The sequence below is a fragment of the Gadus chalcogrammus genome, chromosome 9 (genome assembly GCF_026213295.1).
Source record: "Gadus chalcogrammus isolate NIFS_2021 chromosome 9, NIFS_Gcha_1.0, whole genome shotgun sequence".
Lineage (NCBI taxonomy): Eukaryota > Metazoa > Chordata > Actinopteri > Gadiformes > Gadidae > Gadus > Gadus chalcogrammus.
The window spans coordinates 12,501,692-12,520,902 of record NC_079420.1 but is presented as its reverse complement, the minus strand read 5'-3'; the positions used below and the strand labels follow the sequence as shown (position 1 = coordinate 12,520,902).

General features: G+C 43.3%; 1 protein-coding gene across 1 annotated transcript in view; it reads right to left on the bottom strand.

The window, feature by feature from the left end:
• Nucleotides 1-580: 580 nt before the first annotated feature.
• Nucleotides 581-19,211, bottom strand: part of si:ch211-266k8.4 (TBC1 domain family member 10A) — a 39,727-nt gene continuing 21,096 nt past the window's right edge. The window contains exons 12-15 of the mRNA XM_056599576.1: nucleotides 16,722-16,900; nucleotides 14,763-14,890; nucleotides 11,507-11,803; nucleotides 581-1,205 (exon numbers count right to left, since the gene is read on the bottom strand). Coding sequence (XP_056455551.1) covers nucleotides 1,139-1,205; nucleotides 11,507-11,803; nucleotides 14,763-14,890; nucleotides 16,722-16,900 — 671 coding nt within the window. The 3' untranslated portion in view covers nucleotides 581-1,138. The remainder of the gene's footprint in view (nucleotides 1,206-11,506; nucleotides 11,804-14,762; nucleotides 14,891-16,721; nucleotides 16,901-19,211) is intronic.

Below are 19,211 nucleotides of genomic sequence, written 5' to 3'. Positions count from 1 at the left end.
GAACGAGAGCGAGAGCGAGACGAGGTTGTCACGGCTGATCAATTTCAACTCTTTCTTTTGTGACGATTTGACTTCATCGTGAATTTGTTTCAAAACCAGTTATTCAAACAGTCAAGGTGAGAGAACATTGGGAGGGAGGAAATGAGTGACAGGGAAAGGCTAGAAATAAGTTAGATAATAACAGCATAAAAGGGACCAGTTTACCAATTTGGTAAAAATATCATAAGCAGCAAGGAATTGTGAGTAGATGCAAAGTAGAAAGGAGAGGTAAGAGTAGAGTCTATTTCAATAACAATGGTTTTAGTCCTAATGTTGGTTTAGTAATAACAGAAATGGTCGAGTGACTTTCTAAACACAAGCCCCTTTTTCCATCATCTATCCATTGATAGGATCTAACTTTTCTTGGATTGTGTCAGTTTACGGCAGCAATTCATGAACCCTGACATTAATTTGTAAAATATTTGTCTCACTGAAAGTCAAAATTTAGATAGGTAGATAATTGTGGTTTTGGAAGCCAGGTGAACGAACACGCACTCACGCACGCTGGACATATTAATAAATGAATAATGAATCACAATTAGGAAGTGTCTCAATATTTAATCAGTTCCAGCTACAGAAAAGACAAGGACAATAACAACACAAACAGACTTACTGGGCCAACCGGAAGCTGGGGGAAGCCTTTCCAGTGAATTCTAGCTGAAAACCCCTCATAGTGTGCAAATGACCGTGGGCAAACATGCGTGCACATACATGAATGAACAAGCTCTGGTAGGTATACATACAACATAATCACGATGCAGACATGCACACACAAACAAGGAATTCCATGTGTATTCCCGTTCAAACTGAGAAGTTTAAATTAAGCTTCTCAATGTACAAAAGGAAATATTATATCCAAAACAAAGAGGATATTTCAAAACCCTAACTAGAAAATGTAAACCTCAATTCCTTACAGGATTTCTAAGCCACACAAAGACCAGTGGTCCATCAAATTAGATTGGATTTCTATAAAACTTTCTATTAATAATTTCCCCCAACAAAAGTGTCTTATTAAGAAGTTATGTTCATAAAAAATACTATTCAGTGCAGTGGTGTGTTGCCTTCAGCACCTCTCCATCCATACGGTCTTTCTTTAGCCTCAGATCAGCTGGGATTCCTGGGCGTTCCTAAAGGGAACCATGGACTGATGCCTGGAAGACAGCTCCCTGGGAGGAGGACACACAGGGGGAGAAAGGAGACACAGGAACGGGAAAAGGTAGGGAAGAGGTAAGAAACGGGAGAGAGAGAGAGAGAGAATCATTAGGTTCATGTCTACACTGCAAAGCAAAGATTACTTCAAGTTCAGTGCGTGACACGGATTACGTCAGGTCTTTCGTCAATAGCCCAGGGCGACACTGAGCTCAGCAGAAGACGCTGCACAGCCTGCCAGGCAGCCCTGTTTTAATTGCAGACATAAACAAAAAAGGACAAGACGTTCCCCATGCACAGACTGGTGACCCAGGACAGGACGAATGCATCTAACGAGTAAAGGTTCATAATGTGCATGATGCAAATGATCATCAATGAATTTTATATTCTACCATATGACACAACTTTTGAGCTGCATTTTTGGAACTATGATCCAGCCTTAAAATTGTACACCTTGTAGACCTTCAACTAATAAATGGTAAAATCACCGGCTACGTGGACGTTGTATGTGCGGTGTGTGTTTAAAGACATGCATATGAGAGAGCGCTACTGTACTCAATGAAATGCAAGTTGTACTATTAACTCCCTACCGGTCGCAGCTTTTCCCAGCATGCTGTGCCGACCCCGGTAAGACCCGCTATCTTGGTCCCGGTCCGGCAGCAGCAGCCTTCCATTGGTCGCTGGGATTAACATGTCTCATTTGGTCTGTGTGTGTGCTTGAGAAGCTTTAAATGCTCTCCATGGAGAAAGTGGATTGTGTGTGCAGGACTTTACATCCATTTAGTCTCTCTCTCTCTCTCTCTCTCTCTCTCTCTCTCTCTCTCTCTCTCTCTCTCTCTCTCTCTCTCTCTCTCTCTCTCTCTCTCTCTCTCTCTCTCTCTCTCTCTCTCTCTCTCTCTCTCTCTCTCTCTCTCTCTCTCTCTCTCTCTCTCTCTCTCTCTCTCTCTCTCTCTCTCTCTCTCTCTCTCTCTGTGTGTGTGTGTGTGTGTGTGTGTGTGTGTGTGATGCTGGTTAGCCATGGTGGCTTTAGCTGCGTGCGGTTGGAGACAGATCCAACTGGATGGTAAACAGCCATTCATCTCCAGCTAGCCGTCCGTCTGCCCTTCACACAATGCACGACTGTGGGGGTAATTCCATGGAAGAATTGACAATATGGTAATGGCTCAGCTTAATTCTGACCCCACGCAAACACAAGCCTTTGCCGCCGTTAAGAGATTAGCAGACCTGAATGTAGCTATACAGTGCAGGCCTATGGATGAACCCCCCACTCCGCATGTTATTCACCCAGTGCTCATGGGCTCACTTCTACACTCAAAGCAAGTCCATTAAAAAAAAAAAAAAGAGTATTGACGGCTGTTGAGGCCGAACGTCATGGGTGTCTTGGGTGGAGAGAAGATGACGGCTACTAGAAGGGAGAACATGCAATAACCTAAAGTATAGTCTGACTTATCAATGTATTTGTCTGTATGTGTATGTATACAAACACACAACCACACAAAGACACACACACACCACTGACAGTGTCTAACTCCCACCATACACGGGTCCTTTTGTGACCTCAACATCATGGAAACTCTTGCATAATCTCTGGGGCATGACCTGCATGAGAAATAACCTGTCTGTGTGTGGGTGCATGTGCGTGTGCGCATGCATACAAGTGTTTTTGATGCGTTATGTGTACTCACACATAATGGCGTTTAATCAAAGAAATCATGAAGAAGCCCATAACTATTTCCAGGTGGAATCGTTTTCTTCTTAAAATAACTCATAAGCACCAAAGTGCTTAAAAGTGTTTAAAACAAAAACAAAACAAATATCAAAGTCTAATTTCATCAAGTAAGCAGTAACTGTTCACTGCTTTTAAACAAATTCATATCTCTTTGCTTAGGCCTAAAAAAAAATTTTGTTTGGTTACAGTTTCCGACCGACCCTGTCAATATATGTGTGACCCAAATTATTTTATGAGCTTTATAAAAAAAAAAAAAAAAAAAAAATTTGATGCAAACTATGATTACGTTTTTGTACAGCACCTCTTCATTCTGTACAAGGATGAGCGAATTTACTCGTTTTTAAATGAAAACAACCTACCTATCATTCGCTGCCGCTGGAAAAAATAAAATAAAAAAATAAAATAAATTCCCTACCTACCCATGACCTCAACTGACAACCAACAGGAACCAAACTTTTTTTTTTTTTAGGCCTTAGAACAATTTAAGAAAGACATTATATTAACTAAATACAGCTTGGATAGAGAAAACGGAGGAGAGAGTTGTGCGGGTGGGGGGGTTGTACATAGCATGCCACCATGAGACACATGATAACATTCATAAACTCGAGATATGCCTTGGCTGCACAATGGGGAGATCTGAGATGGGATCCACGGCCGTATCTCTGTATGCATCTGTGGAAACACCTACAGTGAACCCGAGACCCACCAGACGTGGAACACAATGTCATTTTCATACACATTTTCATCTTCCACTAGGGACATGTCCCGTCTGGGAAGGGAAAAATAAGGAATTTCTTCTTTCTTTTTTTTCTCCATTGTTTGAGTTAGGGGCTACATGGAATACTGCAGATGGTGTGACAGCTCCTTGTAATAAGGAAGACACGTTGCTTAAGCTCTTCTGATGGGGGAACTTAGCTGGGTTTCCATTCTGAAAGGAGCCACAAAAGAGACTGCTGAAACATTTACAGCAGGTGTCATGTCCAAAGCTGAGCAGCAGAAGATACGTTGTGACGGGACGATTAACACACATACTGACACACCCGCACCCACCCAAACACCATCTCACACACACACACACACACACACACACACACACACACACACACACACACACACACACACACACACACACACACACACACACACACACACACACACACACACACACACACACACACACACACACCAGTAGACAGCGGACACTATGTATTATTTAAATTCAATTACACGACGGGGGGAAGGGAGGACAATGGAGATCGACACAGAGAGGAAGTCCCAGTAAAGAGAGGAGGGTGGGAGAGACGTACGGGGCACAGATACACCTCAGCAGTAACACCATTTTCCTAGCCCTTGACTCAGCACAACTGCTCACTCATCTGCTACAACCATGACAGTAATCAAGCCCAGTATCTCATTAGACGTCATCTAAATTCATACTCTAACACAAACCCATTTAAAAGGATGATAATAACATCAGAGAATAAGTTAAATGCGTATTTGGGTAGTGGAAATGTTCCAGGAATCTATTCAGGTTTCCATCTCCCTTTCGCTTTCATCTCCGGGTCCTCCCTCCCTATTTGGTCCACATTCAGTGACTATATGAGCGGGACCAACTCTGGATAAACTCCATGTTCCCACCACTGGCCGTGCTCCCACTGGTCCCAGTGAGCCACTTCAGAGGGCCCAGCTACAATTACAAGCACAGGGGCGGAGTGGGGCTGGGGGCACTGAGGTAGAGTTTACAGGTGAGGAGAAGAAGAAAGGCTCGTGGAGTTAGGGCTCTGCTTTGATGCAGCAGTAGAGTAACAAGGGGTGACTTCCTGTCTGCTCTGTATTTAACCCATTTGTTTATTGTGTTGACGGTGTCTGCAGCGCACATCCCCCCTCCCACCACAACACTAACAGACTCTTGGGGTGGTGTGGGAACACGCACACACGCATGCTAGCAACTCTGTTGTGTTTATTTTAGAAGGGGACTACAGCTAGCGCTGAAGATGAATCTTTTTCTTAGGTCGACGTTGGCCATCGCCTATTGATAACATGTTGCTTTGAAAACGGACGTGTTGTACTTGTGAGCGTTGAAAGCCATCGGGTGCCATAGAAAAAAAACGCACAGTTGCGGCTGAGGCTTGGACTACAGCTTAGTTAGTCGGCTTAGTTATATTGGGTGGCTTGGTGTAAATAAAAAACGTGTCTTTGTCATGCAACACACAGGAAGTTATACACTGAAGAAAAACGATGTCATTTGGTTGGAAAAGCTTGCAGTTCAATAGTTGCAGGATAAGTTACCCAGCCTACCTCTACTGGTGCAGTTGATCAACAACACCACTAATACAACCACTCGATGTATTTGGCAAAATTGATATTTGGCTAAAACTAGAAATTCTGTAATGTCTGGAAATGACACTTATGAACACACCTATCCAGAAAAACAGCCCTTGGGTGAGTGACTGGACTTACATCACAGAGAAAATGAGTGAAGAAAATCTACCTCCATTGATATCTACATTCCTGTACCCTTACGGACCTTTTGATCTGAGCGGCCATCTGCTCCGTGGGGAATCAATAACACAGAGGGGCGGCCCCATGGGAACACTCAGGTGATGTCCTTGACAGAGCCGGCCTCTCATGTGACAACGTCATTAACTTTGACCTTTTCTATACGCCCAGGTGAAGAAGACCCCTCTCATTCAGCCTCCAGCTAGTGCATTCATGAAACCAAAACAACTCCCCTCTCTATTTTTACTTTTCTCTTCATCAGTCACTGCTGTTATTCTTGGACTGAGGCATGCCCGTTCGATGACTAAGCCCCTCAGACAATAAAAAGGGGCGCGGCCCATTCACGATGAGCTTACATCCATGTACCTACTTCCTTTGCTTAGCGTACACACAGAGGCGTTGGCCAGAGGCGCAAAGTTCACTTCTGAAAAGGCCTGACGTCTGACAAGTCATTATGAATGGCGGCCGTAAGCCATTCGATACTGTCCACCCCTGCAGGGTAATGAGAGAGACCACATGCTAATTGGCCTGGCTGGAGAAAACCACAAACAACAACAGCAATGGAACAGAGGCTCTTGTACATGTAGTGGATAGGATTGAACTGCTCAAAGTGCAACATGGAATTCAAGCAGATCAAACATGGACACGGCTTGGACATAGTGGTTGAAGTGTGGTGCGACTCTGTAAATCCCTGAGGGCAACATAAGTTCAGCCAGAGTTTGAACAGTTAATACCCAGATGCCATTACAGTATATTTCCCCCCTCAAATCTCTCAGGCTTATGGCTGCTACTCGCTTAAATGTTCCTGCACTTAGGCACCGCACACACACACCAAGGAGTTTTTTCACTTTCCTTTTTTCCTGAGAAGCTTGAGGCTGTGGCTTTGATCAAACAAACACCACAGAGTAACCCTTGTTTTCTCCGCTCACGTGTGACCTGAAGAATGTGGTCCTTTATTCGGACACACACACACAAGTGCATGCAACAACAGCCAGGCTTGCGCTGGGAATCTGGAATTATGTCATGAATGATTAACATTAGTGTGGTGTCGTGTGTCGAGCATCACACACACACACACACACACACACACACACACACACACACACACACACACACACACACACACACACACACACACACACACACACACACACACACACACACACACACACACACACACACACACACACCGTCCCTTATTGAACTGCTACAGTCCTCAATTAATTGTTTTTAACCCCCAGAACATGTGTTATATTTGCGCTACTGTATGTAATGCATATTAATTGTTTGTCTGTTTATCTTATGAGTACATTGTCTGTCAACGTGTTGTCCCTCCAAGTTTCAGTCAGTATTTGCATTCATTATGCATGCATTAATCCTCTGAACATATTGTGCAGAAGAGCCAGGTTTAGTGTGGATGTATGTTGATTAAGCATCTACGTATTCACATAGATTGTTGTAATACAAGCGACGATTCAGTACTGCTTGTACTAAAGCTGCATGTGATTACTCAACACTGACAAGTTCGTCACTCTGCGTTTAAATAACCTACACCTTATAATTTCCTTAACTACCTGTGTGTGCGTGTTTGCAATCATCTGCATTTGAATTAAGCGTGACTAATCGATCATCACGGTTTTTATGGGTCTTTTCATGTTTGTGAAATCTGGATTTCATGTTGTGATACAATAAACACAGGATGTGCCACACACACATACATCATCAGGCACCCAATGTTTTCAACCATTATCTAGTCAGTCACCAGTGGGGCGCACACACACACACACACACACACACACACACACACACACACACACACACACACACACACACACACACACACACACACACACACACACACACACACACACACACACACACACACACACATCCCCAGGGGGAGAGGTGTGTACAGGAGAGTTGAGTGGCTCCCACACTACTGAACATGTAACAAACAACGCTAGAGGATCAGGTGACAAGCCACAGCAAACACATGCACGCACAAACACAATGCAGACTTACCCATGCGTAGGTCTCTGAATTAGATAACATCTTACATTTGTTATGCAGTCATTTCTTTATATTTTATAGCCAATTGAAATGTTGGAAAATTTCCACTCAACAATAACTTTAGGTCTGGCCAATAGTTGCTACAGGTTGAACTGTTTGACCTTATTCACTAACTCAAATAAGCATGTATGTTGTACGTTGTTCATGCAAAAGTAATAATATAGCAGAGGGACGAAGAGAAGACCCCGAACCTAAACATAAACATTTTGATGAGTTATTGTGTTAATCTTTCTTAAATTTGAGGAAAACTCAAGGCAGGCTTTCAGACTGCACTCAAGGCCAATAGGGTTACCACATAAATGTATGACTGATAACAGAAGGTGTAACTGACAACCAGTTCCACCTTCTGGTTAAAACAATACTTTAGTAATGAACCATGTGGCAGTATCTCAATGCATACAAGCCCACAGACACGGTGAAGGGGTACAGCTGTTGTTCAGCGCAAACATCAGAATGGGGAAGTAATGTGATCTCGGTGACTTTGACCGTGGGATGATTGCTGGTGCCAGACAGGGTGGTTTGAGTGTCTCAGAAAGGGGCCGATCTCCTGGGAATTCTCATCCGTCTCTGGAGTCGACAGAGAATGGTGTGAAAAATGAAAAACATCCAGGGCAGTTCTGTGGGCGGGGAAACCTCGTCGGTGGCAGATTCATCTGAGACGGGCCAGACGGCTCGACGCTGACAGGACGACGTACCTCTCAACGCACAACTAAACAAGTTCAACTTAAAGTGGGTGGGCTGCCGCAGCAGAACACCACACCGGGATCCACTCCTGTCAGCTAAGGACAGTAATCTGAAGCCCCAGGTGGAGCAGGCTTGACAAAACTGCATGATAATGAATTGCAGAACAAATTGAGCATTAGTGTAAAAGCCTACCTGGGGCTGGCCGTTCTGAACATGCTAATCCTTTTAGGGCCAGTCTACACAAACCCACCGTCTAATGGCTTCTTCCGCCAAGATAAGGCACCATTTGTCAAAGCACACGTCATCTCGATCTCGTTCCATAAACAGGACAATGAATTAAGTGTATTCCAATGGCCCCCAGAGTCCCCAGTCTCAATCCAACAGAGCACTTTTGGGGTGTGATATAGTACATTAGCTGTATCTTTATAATTGTCTCTGTATTTCTGTATTTTCTTGTTTTCTTCTGTATGGATATATTTTATTTATCATTATTATATTTATTTATTTATAATTACTAAGTGTATATACACTTAGTAATTATCATATAATGCAGATCGCCCCGATCTGCATAATATGATAATAATTACTAAGTGGCCAGGGACTGTATTTAAGCTATATGAAGCTGACATACAGGAATTCAAAAGAAAACAGTTTGACACAGTAGTTATCTATTCTGAATCTTGTTGAGGTTAAATGGAGGAACCTCCCACGCCCTGATTACGACACTTGCACTCAATTATTTTTTACTACGAATTTGAAAGCCGCCTCTTATGTGAGTAATTATAAATGTCTTAATTGTGTGTGTGTGTGTGTGTGTGTGTGTGTGTGTGTGTGTGTGTGTGTGTGTGTGTGTGTGTGTGTGTGTGTGTGTGTGTGTGTGTGTGTGTGTGTGTGTGTGTGTGTGTGTGTGTGTGTGTGTGTGTGTGTGTGTGTCTCTGTGGGCGTGTTGATGTGTGTGCGTGTTGATGTGTGTGCGTGTGTACACACGTGTGTGGGCGTTGAGTGTCTGACGGACTCCATGCAGACGTTGCGCTGGGAGGATACTGGTTGAGCTCGTCTCGGCCTCCCCTGCCGACGCTGTGACCTGGTGCCATGCCAGGTCTAATTAGCTCTGTTTTACCCCATCCAGGGAAACATGTTTACCAAGTAATAGAGTCTTCCCGTCGGCTCACTTTCCCCTCTCTGTGCTGGGAAACCACAACGCTCAACAAAGGCCAACAAAGTGTGTAAAGATGGATGAAGGTTGGTCACAAAAGTAGGGTATCTGACTTTGCACACAGACTATAATTTAGTGTTTTCGGTGGATGATGGAAACCTGACCAAAGGCCAATAATAGTGTTCCACCCTGCGATCCCCTACCAGATATTATTCGTCAAGCTTTCCGTATGGCTTCGCCGCTTTAAATTTTGTTTCACGCCAACCGCATGATTGCTATGATATCCAATACCTGGATACAGACGAGAAGAGAAGCAGAGAGCTTTCACGGAGGTAATGTTTGATTACGAGAGGCGTGATCAGAATTCCCCTGTCCCATACAATGTGTATATACGCATGAACGCACAGTACACACACCCACCCACACAAAAACACACACACACACACACACACATTTTCATTCAACCTTATAAACAACTGATGTTCCGGGTGTGAACTCACCCTGTTTTTTCCAGTACTTATGATGCACAGGCAAAACGCGACAGGAAGTCACTGGACAGGAAACTACGGGCAGGTCTATTTTAAGGAGCGCTGTAGCGTCTCCACCCTAGGGAACAGTACAATGGTATGAAAATATAATTTCTCTATCATCCCCACGCACCGCCACAGATATTCCCACAAAGCCACCAGATAGGTGCGTTGTAAACCCATTAGGAAGGCCCTAAACACGTCAGTGTGATGCGCCACCCCTTCAGCCACAGTGGCCTTTACAACCAGGGAGCAGCCACAGCCTCTTATCCCGCTGATAGTGAGCCCCATGCAGAGCCTTGTTGTGCTTCTACATAAGTATTAATTATACTAATGGTAGGTTGTCAGAGCAGGGAGGACACCTGAACTGTTGATGTTGTGTTTATCTCAAATGCTGTGTTGTTTAAGAGGGATTTAAGATAAGATTCAGTTGGAGAGCACCGCCAATCAGGGAATCATTGACCAAACAATCTTCAAAGTGTGTTCTAAGTCACAACAAGATCTAACAAATGGTCAAGACTGGCTCAGGTATTAGCGTGTGTATTTTAACATGCAGCTTTCATTCAAACAATGTGCAACTGTAAATAATGGGAGAGGAAATTGTGTACAAAAGGACGTTTTCTGTGTATCATTCAGTCAAATAATCTCTGTTTAGTATGCCAAGACACCTGGACTGTTGATGTTGTGTTTATCTCAAATGCTGTGACGTTTAAGAGGGATTTAAGATAGGATTCAGTTGGAGATCACCGCCACTCAGGGAATCATTGACCAAACAATCTTCAAAGTGTGTTCCAAGTCACATCAAGATCTAACAAATGGTCAAGACTGGCTCAGGTATTAGTGTGTGTATTTTAACATGCAGCTTTCATTCAAACAATGTGCAACTGTAAATAACGGGAGAGGAAATTGTGTACAAAAGGAAGTTTTCTGTGTATCATTTAGTTAGTCAAATAAACAGTCAAAAAGTGTTTGCCTTCGCATTGACTTAAGTAGTTTACTTTGGGACTATCAAAACATGCTCTTGCCTCTCGCAGGAGTCATGTTTCATCCAAGAGGTTGTTTGTTTCTAATCCTTTCAATTAGATGTCAACTGCAACATAATCATGTTCACCGCTACCTGAGGCTACCGTTGGGATGCCAACTGCAAGACAGGCAGGTCAAAGCTTACCAACTGTGACAATGGTCACAGACAGTAAATTAATTTGATATTCTTGAGTGTTTTCCTTACTAAGGAAATGATTAGGAGTGGACTAGTTTTAGATTCACTTTGAATAGGCACACCATTTAAAGTAGCTCCTTGAGTGAGGTCTTGGGCCTCTATTGAAATCATCTCTAAAGTAAATACCTTCATTTTGCCTTTATTTGTAGTTTTAAATTCAGCTGTGTGCGAGCGTATGTCTAATCTAATCTTTGAGCCATGCCAGATTGATCCCTGGCAAGCTAATGACCTAACCCTATCTCTTCCACCTTGATTCATCTCCCATGTGGGATAAGCACAGAAGATCAAGGCCCAGAAATACGTCAATGCATACGCCTTTAAGAACGTTAAAATATACCTGTGTCTCAGCGCTCTGTGACAGTTCAGACCTGCCACCGGTGAGCTGACGTTAACCCTGTAACCTACGGTCCTCCTGAGGACAGTAACGTGCCTACCTGATGAGAGCCGTCCTGGGCGTGGCCGGCGTCGCTGGCCGTCCCACTCCCGGCTGGGCCGAGCTCGCCGGGCGCCGTGACGGAGGAGTGCATGCTGGGAAAGTGACGCTTCGGAGGGACGGCGGTAGCGCCGACGAGGAGGGAGCCGGGCGGCGCGCGTCCCGTGCATTCGGCTTCGCGTTGCCCGGCGACTGGAAGGACTTAGCTCTTATTGGCTGTACGACTCCGCTGTTGCTGCGGCGCCGGGCCACCTTGCCGACGGGCCCCGTGCTGGTTCTCTTGAACGCTCGCTCCGGCCTGGGGACCCAGGAACAGACAGGCGGCAAACGCTTCAGTCCACGAAGACAAGATTGATATGATAAAAAGTAATATCTTTACTTTACTACTTACTTTAAATACATATAATGTTGATTAAAAAAAATTAAATTCTGTATGATTACATTCAAATTGTCGTTCTTTTAATGGGTATTAAATGGTTTCCCTTTCATAGAGATTACACCCAGATGAGTGACATCAGCGTGACCCTGAGGTCAATAGGTCAACTATCACCATGACGCTACCTCAGCCTGTAGTGCAGGAATACCAGGGCTTCCACTGCTTAGGTTTTCCCTTTCAGGCATAAGACTTTCTAAGCAGGTGTTCCGACATCACTTAAGCTATGATGAAACACAGGAATGTACTGCAAAGTAAACTGTAAAACAATAACAGTTTCTCTAGGACCTTCCTCTTTTAGACTTTCTAACCCCCACTGCTTTCCGTTGGAACAAAATGTGTTCAAACGGAAAGTGATTCGCTTCATCCTAAAGTACAGGCCTCCACATGTGAAGGGCAGCACAGGAAACACCTGCATATTGAGCCAAAGGAAAAGCAGGTATATTGGTGCACATGGGAAGTGATGTAATGACGCAGGAGGACAGAAAAATAAGAAAGTTTTCAATAAACAAGCAGACCACAGCCAGAGGTGTCAGGTTTTTGCAGTGACAAAAGACAGACAGTTTTAGACCCATATTTAGGACAATATTAATATAATTTATTCAAGTTTATATATAGATATAAATGTATATATGTATATCTATATATATAGTATATATATATATATAGATACATTTATGTATAGGAACAATTGAGTAAAAAATATATCACAAAGTTATTTAACATAAGTTTATGACCCCAAATAAATGTAGACTTGTTGGTGTATTAACAGTGCTGTGGCAGCTCCTGGAGAAGAACATATCATAATGGTGTCTATTTTTGCAAGAAAGTGGGGTTCCTGCAAGACACAAATGCCACAATGGAGTGCAGAGCATTCCTGCTATTGTTTGAATGTAACTGTCCCGGAATCACCAGCATGTCTGCTCTTTCAGGAATCCTCTTAAATTCAACATGTCTAACCGTGTCCCTGAACAGAATTCCAGAGAGTAAAGAAAGATATAACCCAAGAGTTACATTGCCGGGTTAAATGGTCTTCCTAACGTGTCAAAGTTGAGAGTCAAAGCACTTGATGGGAGCTACCTTCTTCCACGATAAAAGGTATTTTAACCTTGTCCTACGTGACCTAAGGTTGTGTCGGCCTGAGCAACTTCCTTCCTCCTTCATACATTAGCAGCCAGCCTCCATTACTTCGTGTTCAATGGACTTCACAATCGATCTGAAGCTTGAGCATGTCAGGCAGCTAGCAGAGGGTAGCTGTAACAATGTGGAGTTGCAAGGTTAGGGTTGCCTAATTATCAATCATCAATGAAACACATTGGCATCTGAATAAAAAGTCTGCAAAGTCTGCGAGAAAAACAGGTTGCCTTCATAATATTATAAATGCAGTCGATAACCCTATCTTCTTTTCCCCTTCTCTGCTTCTATCATACCTTCCTTTTTCATTTATGACATTCTCTTGTTTCTTGCCACCCATTAAGGGGAGTTTCTTCCAAGTCTGGCAGTAGGTCTGCAGTTCCTTTTCACTACCTTTATTGAGTCCAAAACCCATCCTGTCATCACTAATTTACTGCCCAGTTACAATAATCCCTTGATTGACCCCCGGTGACCTGCTGTGTGACCCACTGCCTGTTCGGCGTGACCTCTAGCACTTGACACAAAGACTAGAGCTGGGAGGAATTCCTCCGTTTCTTGAGGCAGGGGACACACATGGGCAAATTCACGCATGTGCGCACTCAAACACCCCCCTCCCACACAGACACACACACACACACACACACAAATCAAACAATACATGTTGGAGACTCACGTCAACAAGCAGAGATCACAAGTGTAACAAAGCAGCAGTGTGTAAAGTCAAAATCAACATGACGATGGGAGTACTAGAACACTATTGTCACATTTTAAGCACGGCTGGAAAAAAGCCTGGCTGTGCTTGTTTGTGTTTTTAAAAGATTTCACTGCACAGTGTTCGTCATTCAGTGATACCTGTGTACCTTGTGACCAAGTGACTGTACAGGAGGTGAAATGAAAACATTTGAAACGTATTTATTGTTTAATAGGCAAGGCCTCTGGGAAGTATCTGGGAGTTGGTTGTCGATGTTACCTCCAGTCTTCAAGCCGTATGTGTCTGTGCCTGCCAATAAAACAGTTAAGTGTGCGTGAGTGTGGTTTTATGAGTTCTTGGAGTGTGTATGTTCATGGAACCACACGCACACACCATTCGGTGACAACAACCTCCCCCCTTGACACAGCCAAGAAACTAGCATGCAACACACACACACACACACACACACACACACACACACACACACACACACACACACACACACACACACACACACACACACACACACACACACACACACACACACACACACACACGTTAATAAACACTCTACACTGGTTGCAGGGAGAACTGTAGCGGGACGAGACGTGGGAATTGTAATTCCCATAAAATATTCCGGAACCGAGTCTGGAAATGGAAGAAGTGATGTGGAGAGAGACCGACAGACTGTGAGATGGAGAAAGACAGACGCTAGGTGCTACACGCTGGGACGAACAGAGGGCTGGGGGACAAAGTCATAATGGGGAAAAACAAAGCACTACCACCCAGGAAAAAGCAATAAACTCGCACAAACAGAAACACACACAAACTAAAATGCATTGTAAGAATTGATATTGATGAGCCTGCTATTTTTGTTCATGCATGCCATTGACTCTCTTAAATAGATTTCCAGTGGTTTGTCTGCATGAGTGCAGGTGAAGCATGTTGTTCCAGGTCAAGTGTGACTAATGAATCCTTTTACTTGGCAGGTGAACCAACCTGACTTCTTTGTTGGCAACGGCTGCATCCATTCCGGGTGTGGGCGCCACGGCAACGTCATCGCTGGCCCCTCCTACTGGAGTACAGTGGGAACCACCCCTATGCATGCACCGCCTCCTGGATTTGGCCTGGAGAGGAGAGGTTCAGACATGCAGACACAGACAGACAAAGAGGATTAGAACATAGTTAAAAATAATTAGATGACAGAAATATCAATAATAGTAATAGAGTGGAGGAGGGAAGGGAGAGGAGAAGAAGGACAACGTTAGGGGCAATTATAAAGGGCAAGTCAAATGATGTACACAAATGCCCATCTGGGGTGAATGGAGACATTTGTGAAACAGACAGTTCAAGGTAAAGCTTGGAATCCTGTTAAGCTTTATTCCTTTTTCCGCCAATGGGACAGTACATGCAAACAACTATGCATGTTTATTTATTTATTTATTTTTTACACACTTTAGTTAGCAGGGATGCAAGGGGAATTTGAAACCGTTCATTGAAAGAGGTTGTTCAAACTTCATTGCTTACTTTCCACGATTTTAAAGTAATTGATCTTAAGGATGGAACAGAATATAAAGGCTTAAAATAACCAACATATCAGAGGGATTTCTCCAGTGCACACCTACCCAATATCCAGGAGGAGTCAGGAGAATTATATGAACATACATTTAAAAGTCTTGGAAAAATGACAAAAGCGTGGTGTAGTTTGTCTTAAACGCAATAGCTTCATTCAGCTGCACTGACCCCTTAAGGTGAGGGTACAGTAATTGGTCATCCATTTGGCTACACAGCCAGAAGTGGAATAGAATGCACCCATTAAACAGAAGGAGTTAGGAATAGAAGATGGAATGGATTTCATGGGTCATCGTTTTCTCAAGAGTAATGAACACTTTGCTAACAATTAATAACATATTTAGAAGTAAATTATGGATTTCCCTATCCGTCACTTTAAGGGCAAGGTACAGTTAGGGGGTGTGATCAGGACAATATATCTTACTACTCTTACCTTTAATGCTGGTTTATATGTTTTTTGCTAAATATACATCAAGCACACTTTGAACTATTCTAACTGATCTAGACGTAACTGCTTTGCAGTGTTGGACACATTTCAAAGAGACAGTGGGAGAAAGAGAGAGACTAGGACCAATTGTTCATCAGGGGGTATTGGCAACTGAAGCGGGGTTTGAGAGGCTGTTGAAAGTGGACTGGTCAGACACTTAGTCTTTTGTAAGGGTCTTTCAGAGAATTGGCCCCCAGCAGATTCAGCCTGCTCTAATAGCTTAACAAAACACACTGCATTGGTGTGAGAGAGAATGAGAGACAGAGACAGAGGGAGCAAAAGAGAGACTGAAAGAAAGTTGGATTCCCCAGAGGATGGAGAAAAAAATATATGAAAATAACGGTTAAGTGGAGCGGAGGAGAAAGACTGCAAATTATTTTAAATAATAATAACCAACAGTCACAGGCATTTATTCCCCTGCATGCAGCATTATGACTTCTTGCCATGGGTTTGTGGCAAAAGCAATGCGGCAAGGCAAGCGCATTACATTTCCACAATAAATAAATGAGGGATCAGGACATGACTATTAATCTGTGCTTCAATATATTATTAATAGAATTGAAACCGAATGAGTGTACTGTCGCGTGCTAATCTTAGCACACATGATCCAATGAAGTGTGTCCCAAGCTGATCTCTGCTATTGTCCGTTTGATGTTCATGTTCATTTTGTGTTTGAAGGCAGCTGCATGTGTCTCAATGGAAAAAGTTTGCCAGTTGAGTGACCAAATACTGACGTTTACTCCATTCCAACAGACATATTTTATTGCTGGCCGGTTTGTGACAAACCGTCTAAGGTAAACCACGTTTAATAGCCACACTATTGGTCTCATATGTGCCAATGAACGGCAGAGTTCCTTAAACACACACAATGGTTGTCATGACGCTAAAGAGGAACACACCCGGGCTTTGGTGAGCGAGGCGGAGACGCGGCCCTTGTGGTGGAAGGGCCCCGGCACAGGGCTGGTCGGCCGGGCCGGGGTCTTCCGCTCCGCCCTCCAGCGAGTTGCTGGGTCCAGGAGGTTGCGCTGAGCTAGCCGCATCAGCCGGGTCAACACACCCTTAGCCCCGCCCACTGCCCCTAAAAAAAAAAAGAGGGAAAAAAAGCTGTTAGATGACCAACAATACATTTCAGAGCGTTGACATGGGGCATGTTGAAACGATCAGACTGAATAACAATAAATGGCTTTTGGAACCAGCAAAATGGGCACACATTAGGACACAAAGCCTTCAACTGCCTTTGCTTGAAGATAAGCAGTTTGGACTAACCAGCTAGAACTCTGCTTGAATTATGAGGAGTTCCCAATGTCTAAATGGTATAGTTTGTTAGAGGGGGGGATATATACGTCATGGACTAACTGATAAATATAGTGAACTTGTTTGTTTTGGGGGATTTCAGATATTGTTTCAACTTGCCCCATTTCAAGTTCCAATCCAGTACAGGTATACATCAGTGCCACACTTTGAAAAGGTAAGAAAGGTAGGCTTACTCTGCCTTCCGACCGAGCTCACCTTTAAGCCTACCCTTTGTCTGGAATTCATACTAGCAGCTGGGAAGAATGAGGGGCCGAGTGATTGAGGGCAAGCGTATTGAAAGCATAAGAAAAGACTAGGTACTCTTAACTCCTCATTAAACTTTATGTCTTTTGTTTAACTTTGCACAGCTACAGTTGTTTTTGTTATCTAAGGTAACGCAACAAACATGTGTTGTTTTCCACCTAGTAACCAGAAGAGGGTGGGGGTAATATACGTGTATGTGGACAGCGGTTCAAGCTGAGGCTTACACTAAAACAATGATCAGCTGCCCTGGGATGACTGAGGATTAAACACTTTACAGATAAAAAGTAGACGCAGAGGCACAAAACCTCGGCTCACTGGCAGCCTGCTACTTTATACTGTTGTTGTTTCAACAGCCAGCCGCTTCAAGTCTTGAATTATGGGTGCAGTTAATGGAGTCCGTTATTATATGTTGGATAGCAAATCTGAGGAAATGAATCCACAATTCACCTGCACGGAATGGTTACATTTAACGATGAGTAAACTAGGTATACTGAATTTAAACTGTCACACTGTATCTAAACTAGGTATACAGTATCAACAAAGTCTCCAATTTATTCAGATGCCAATGTGTTTCATTGATGATTGATAATTAAGTTCTTTAGCTATAAGCAATACAATCAATATGCCATTCTCACATTTGTACAAGCAAATTTAATTGAAGAGGATTTGGCATTATCTTGCAGAAAAGGTCTGCCTCATAGTTTGCCATTCTAGCATAATGTACTGTTCTTTCAAGTGCTGTTAGTTGAGCTAAATGACCAGCAAAGTGGTAATTTTGAATACCCTGTCCTTCAGTGTGTGCTCGTGCGTTTGTGCAGGTATGCGTGTGTGTGATTGTATGCATGTCTGTCGCCGTGAGAGAATGAATCCTTGTGTGACACAAATGAATGTTATCGGTGGCTCACCATATTTACACGGGGGGTAGACTAACAAGCTGTGAATACAGTGATGCACTCATCCAGCGCTCGTTGTCCTCATGGTTGTGCGCCAGCAAGCACATGATGCACATACCCACATGCACTATAACACAAACAATACGGCAGACAATATTGAGACAAGATTTAGAGAAAGATATCAAGAGAAAGAGTGGAGCGGCCTAAACTGACAGGCCATCGCATCAGGCCAATCTTTTTTTCTCCATTATTTTCAAAGCTTTAAAAGGTTTGCCTATAAGTCTACCTAGTTTGGATTCAATTACATTTGATTTAGTGAAGAGGTGGAAACAAGGATAGTCTTTCTTACTTTCTTTTTTCACCAGTCAAAGAATGCCTTTGCTTTGTCCTGAAGAGGGTTCGCTGCCGCGGGCCTGCTGAGGAGTGATTAAGTGGCAATACTAGGCAGCCCCCTCCCCTTCTTTGTACAGTAAAGTTTACCTTTTCTCTCTCGACACTCTATTGTAACTTTAAGTGCCACTATGTCTTTGCACTGGACTTTGACAGGTATCAGAGCTTAGAAACCCAAGGATGTGGAATCTTGTGTCACTGGATAGTTTAGTTTTGATTTAGAACCATCATGAGACAAGCCATTTCTTGTCGCTAGTGAAGTCATACCCGCAGTAAGTGAAGGCAAGTTTGACTTTCAATATTAAATTGTAAGAAGTCCCAAAAGTTCAAGACATCATGAATTTCCCCCGAATTTCCCGTCCGGGATGAAAAACGTGAATGTATTTTATTATTTTTTTAACACATACAATGGTATATAAAATAGGCATATCACGCTGAAAAAAGCTGAACAGCATGTTTCATCAATTGTATAATCAAATCCTAAATCTCAAATGGTATTCCTCCTGCACTTCGTTCAGCAGGATTATCTGGTTTACCTGGAAAAACGTC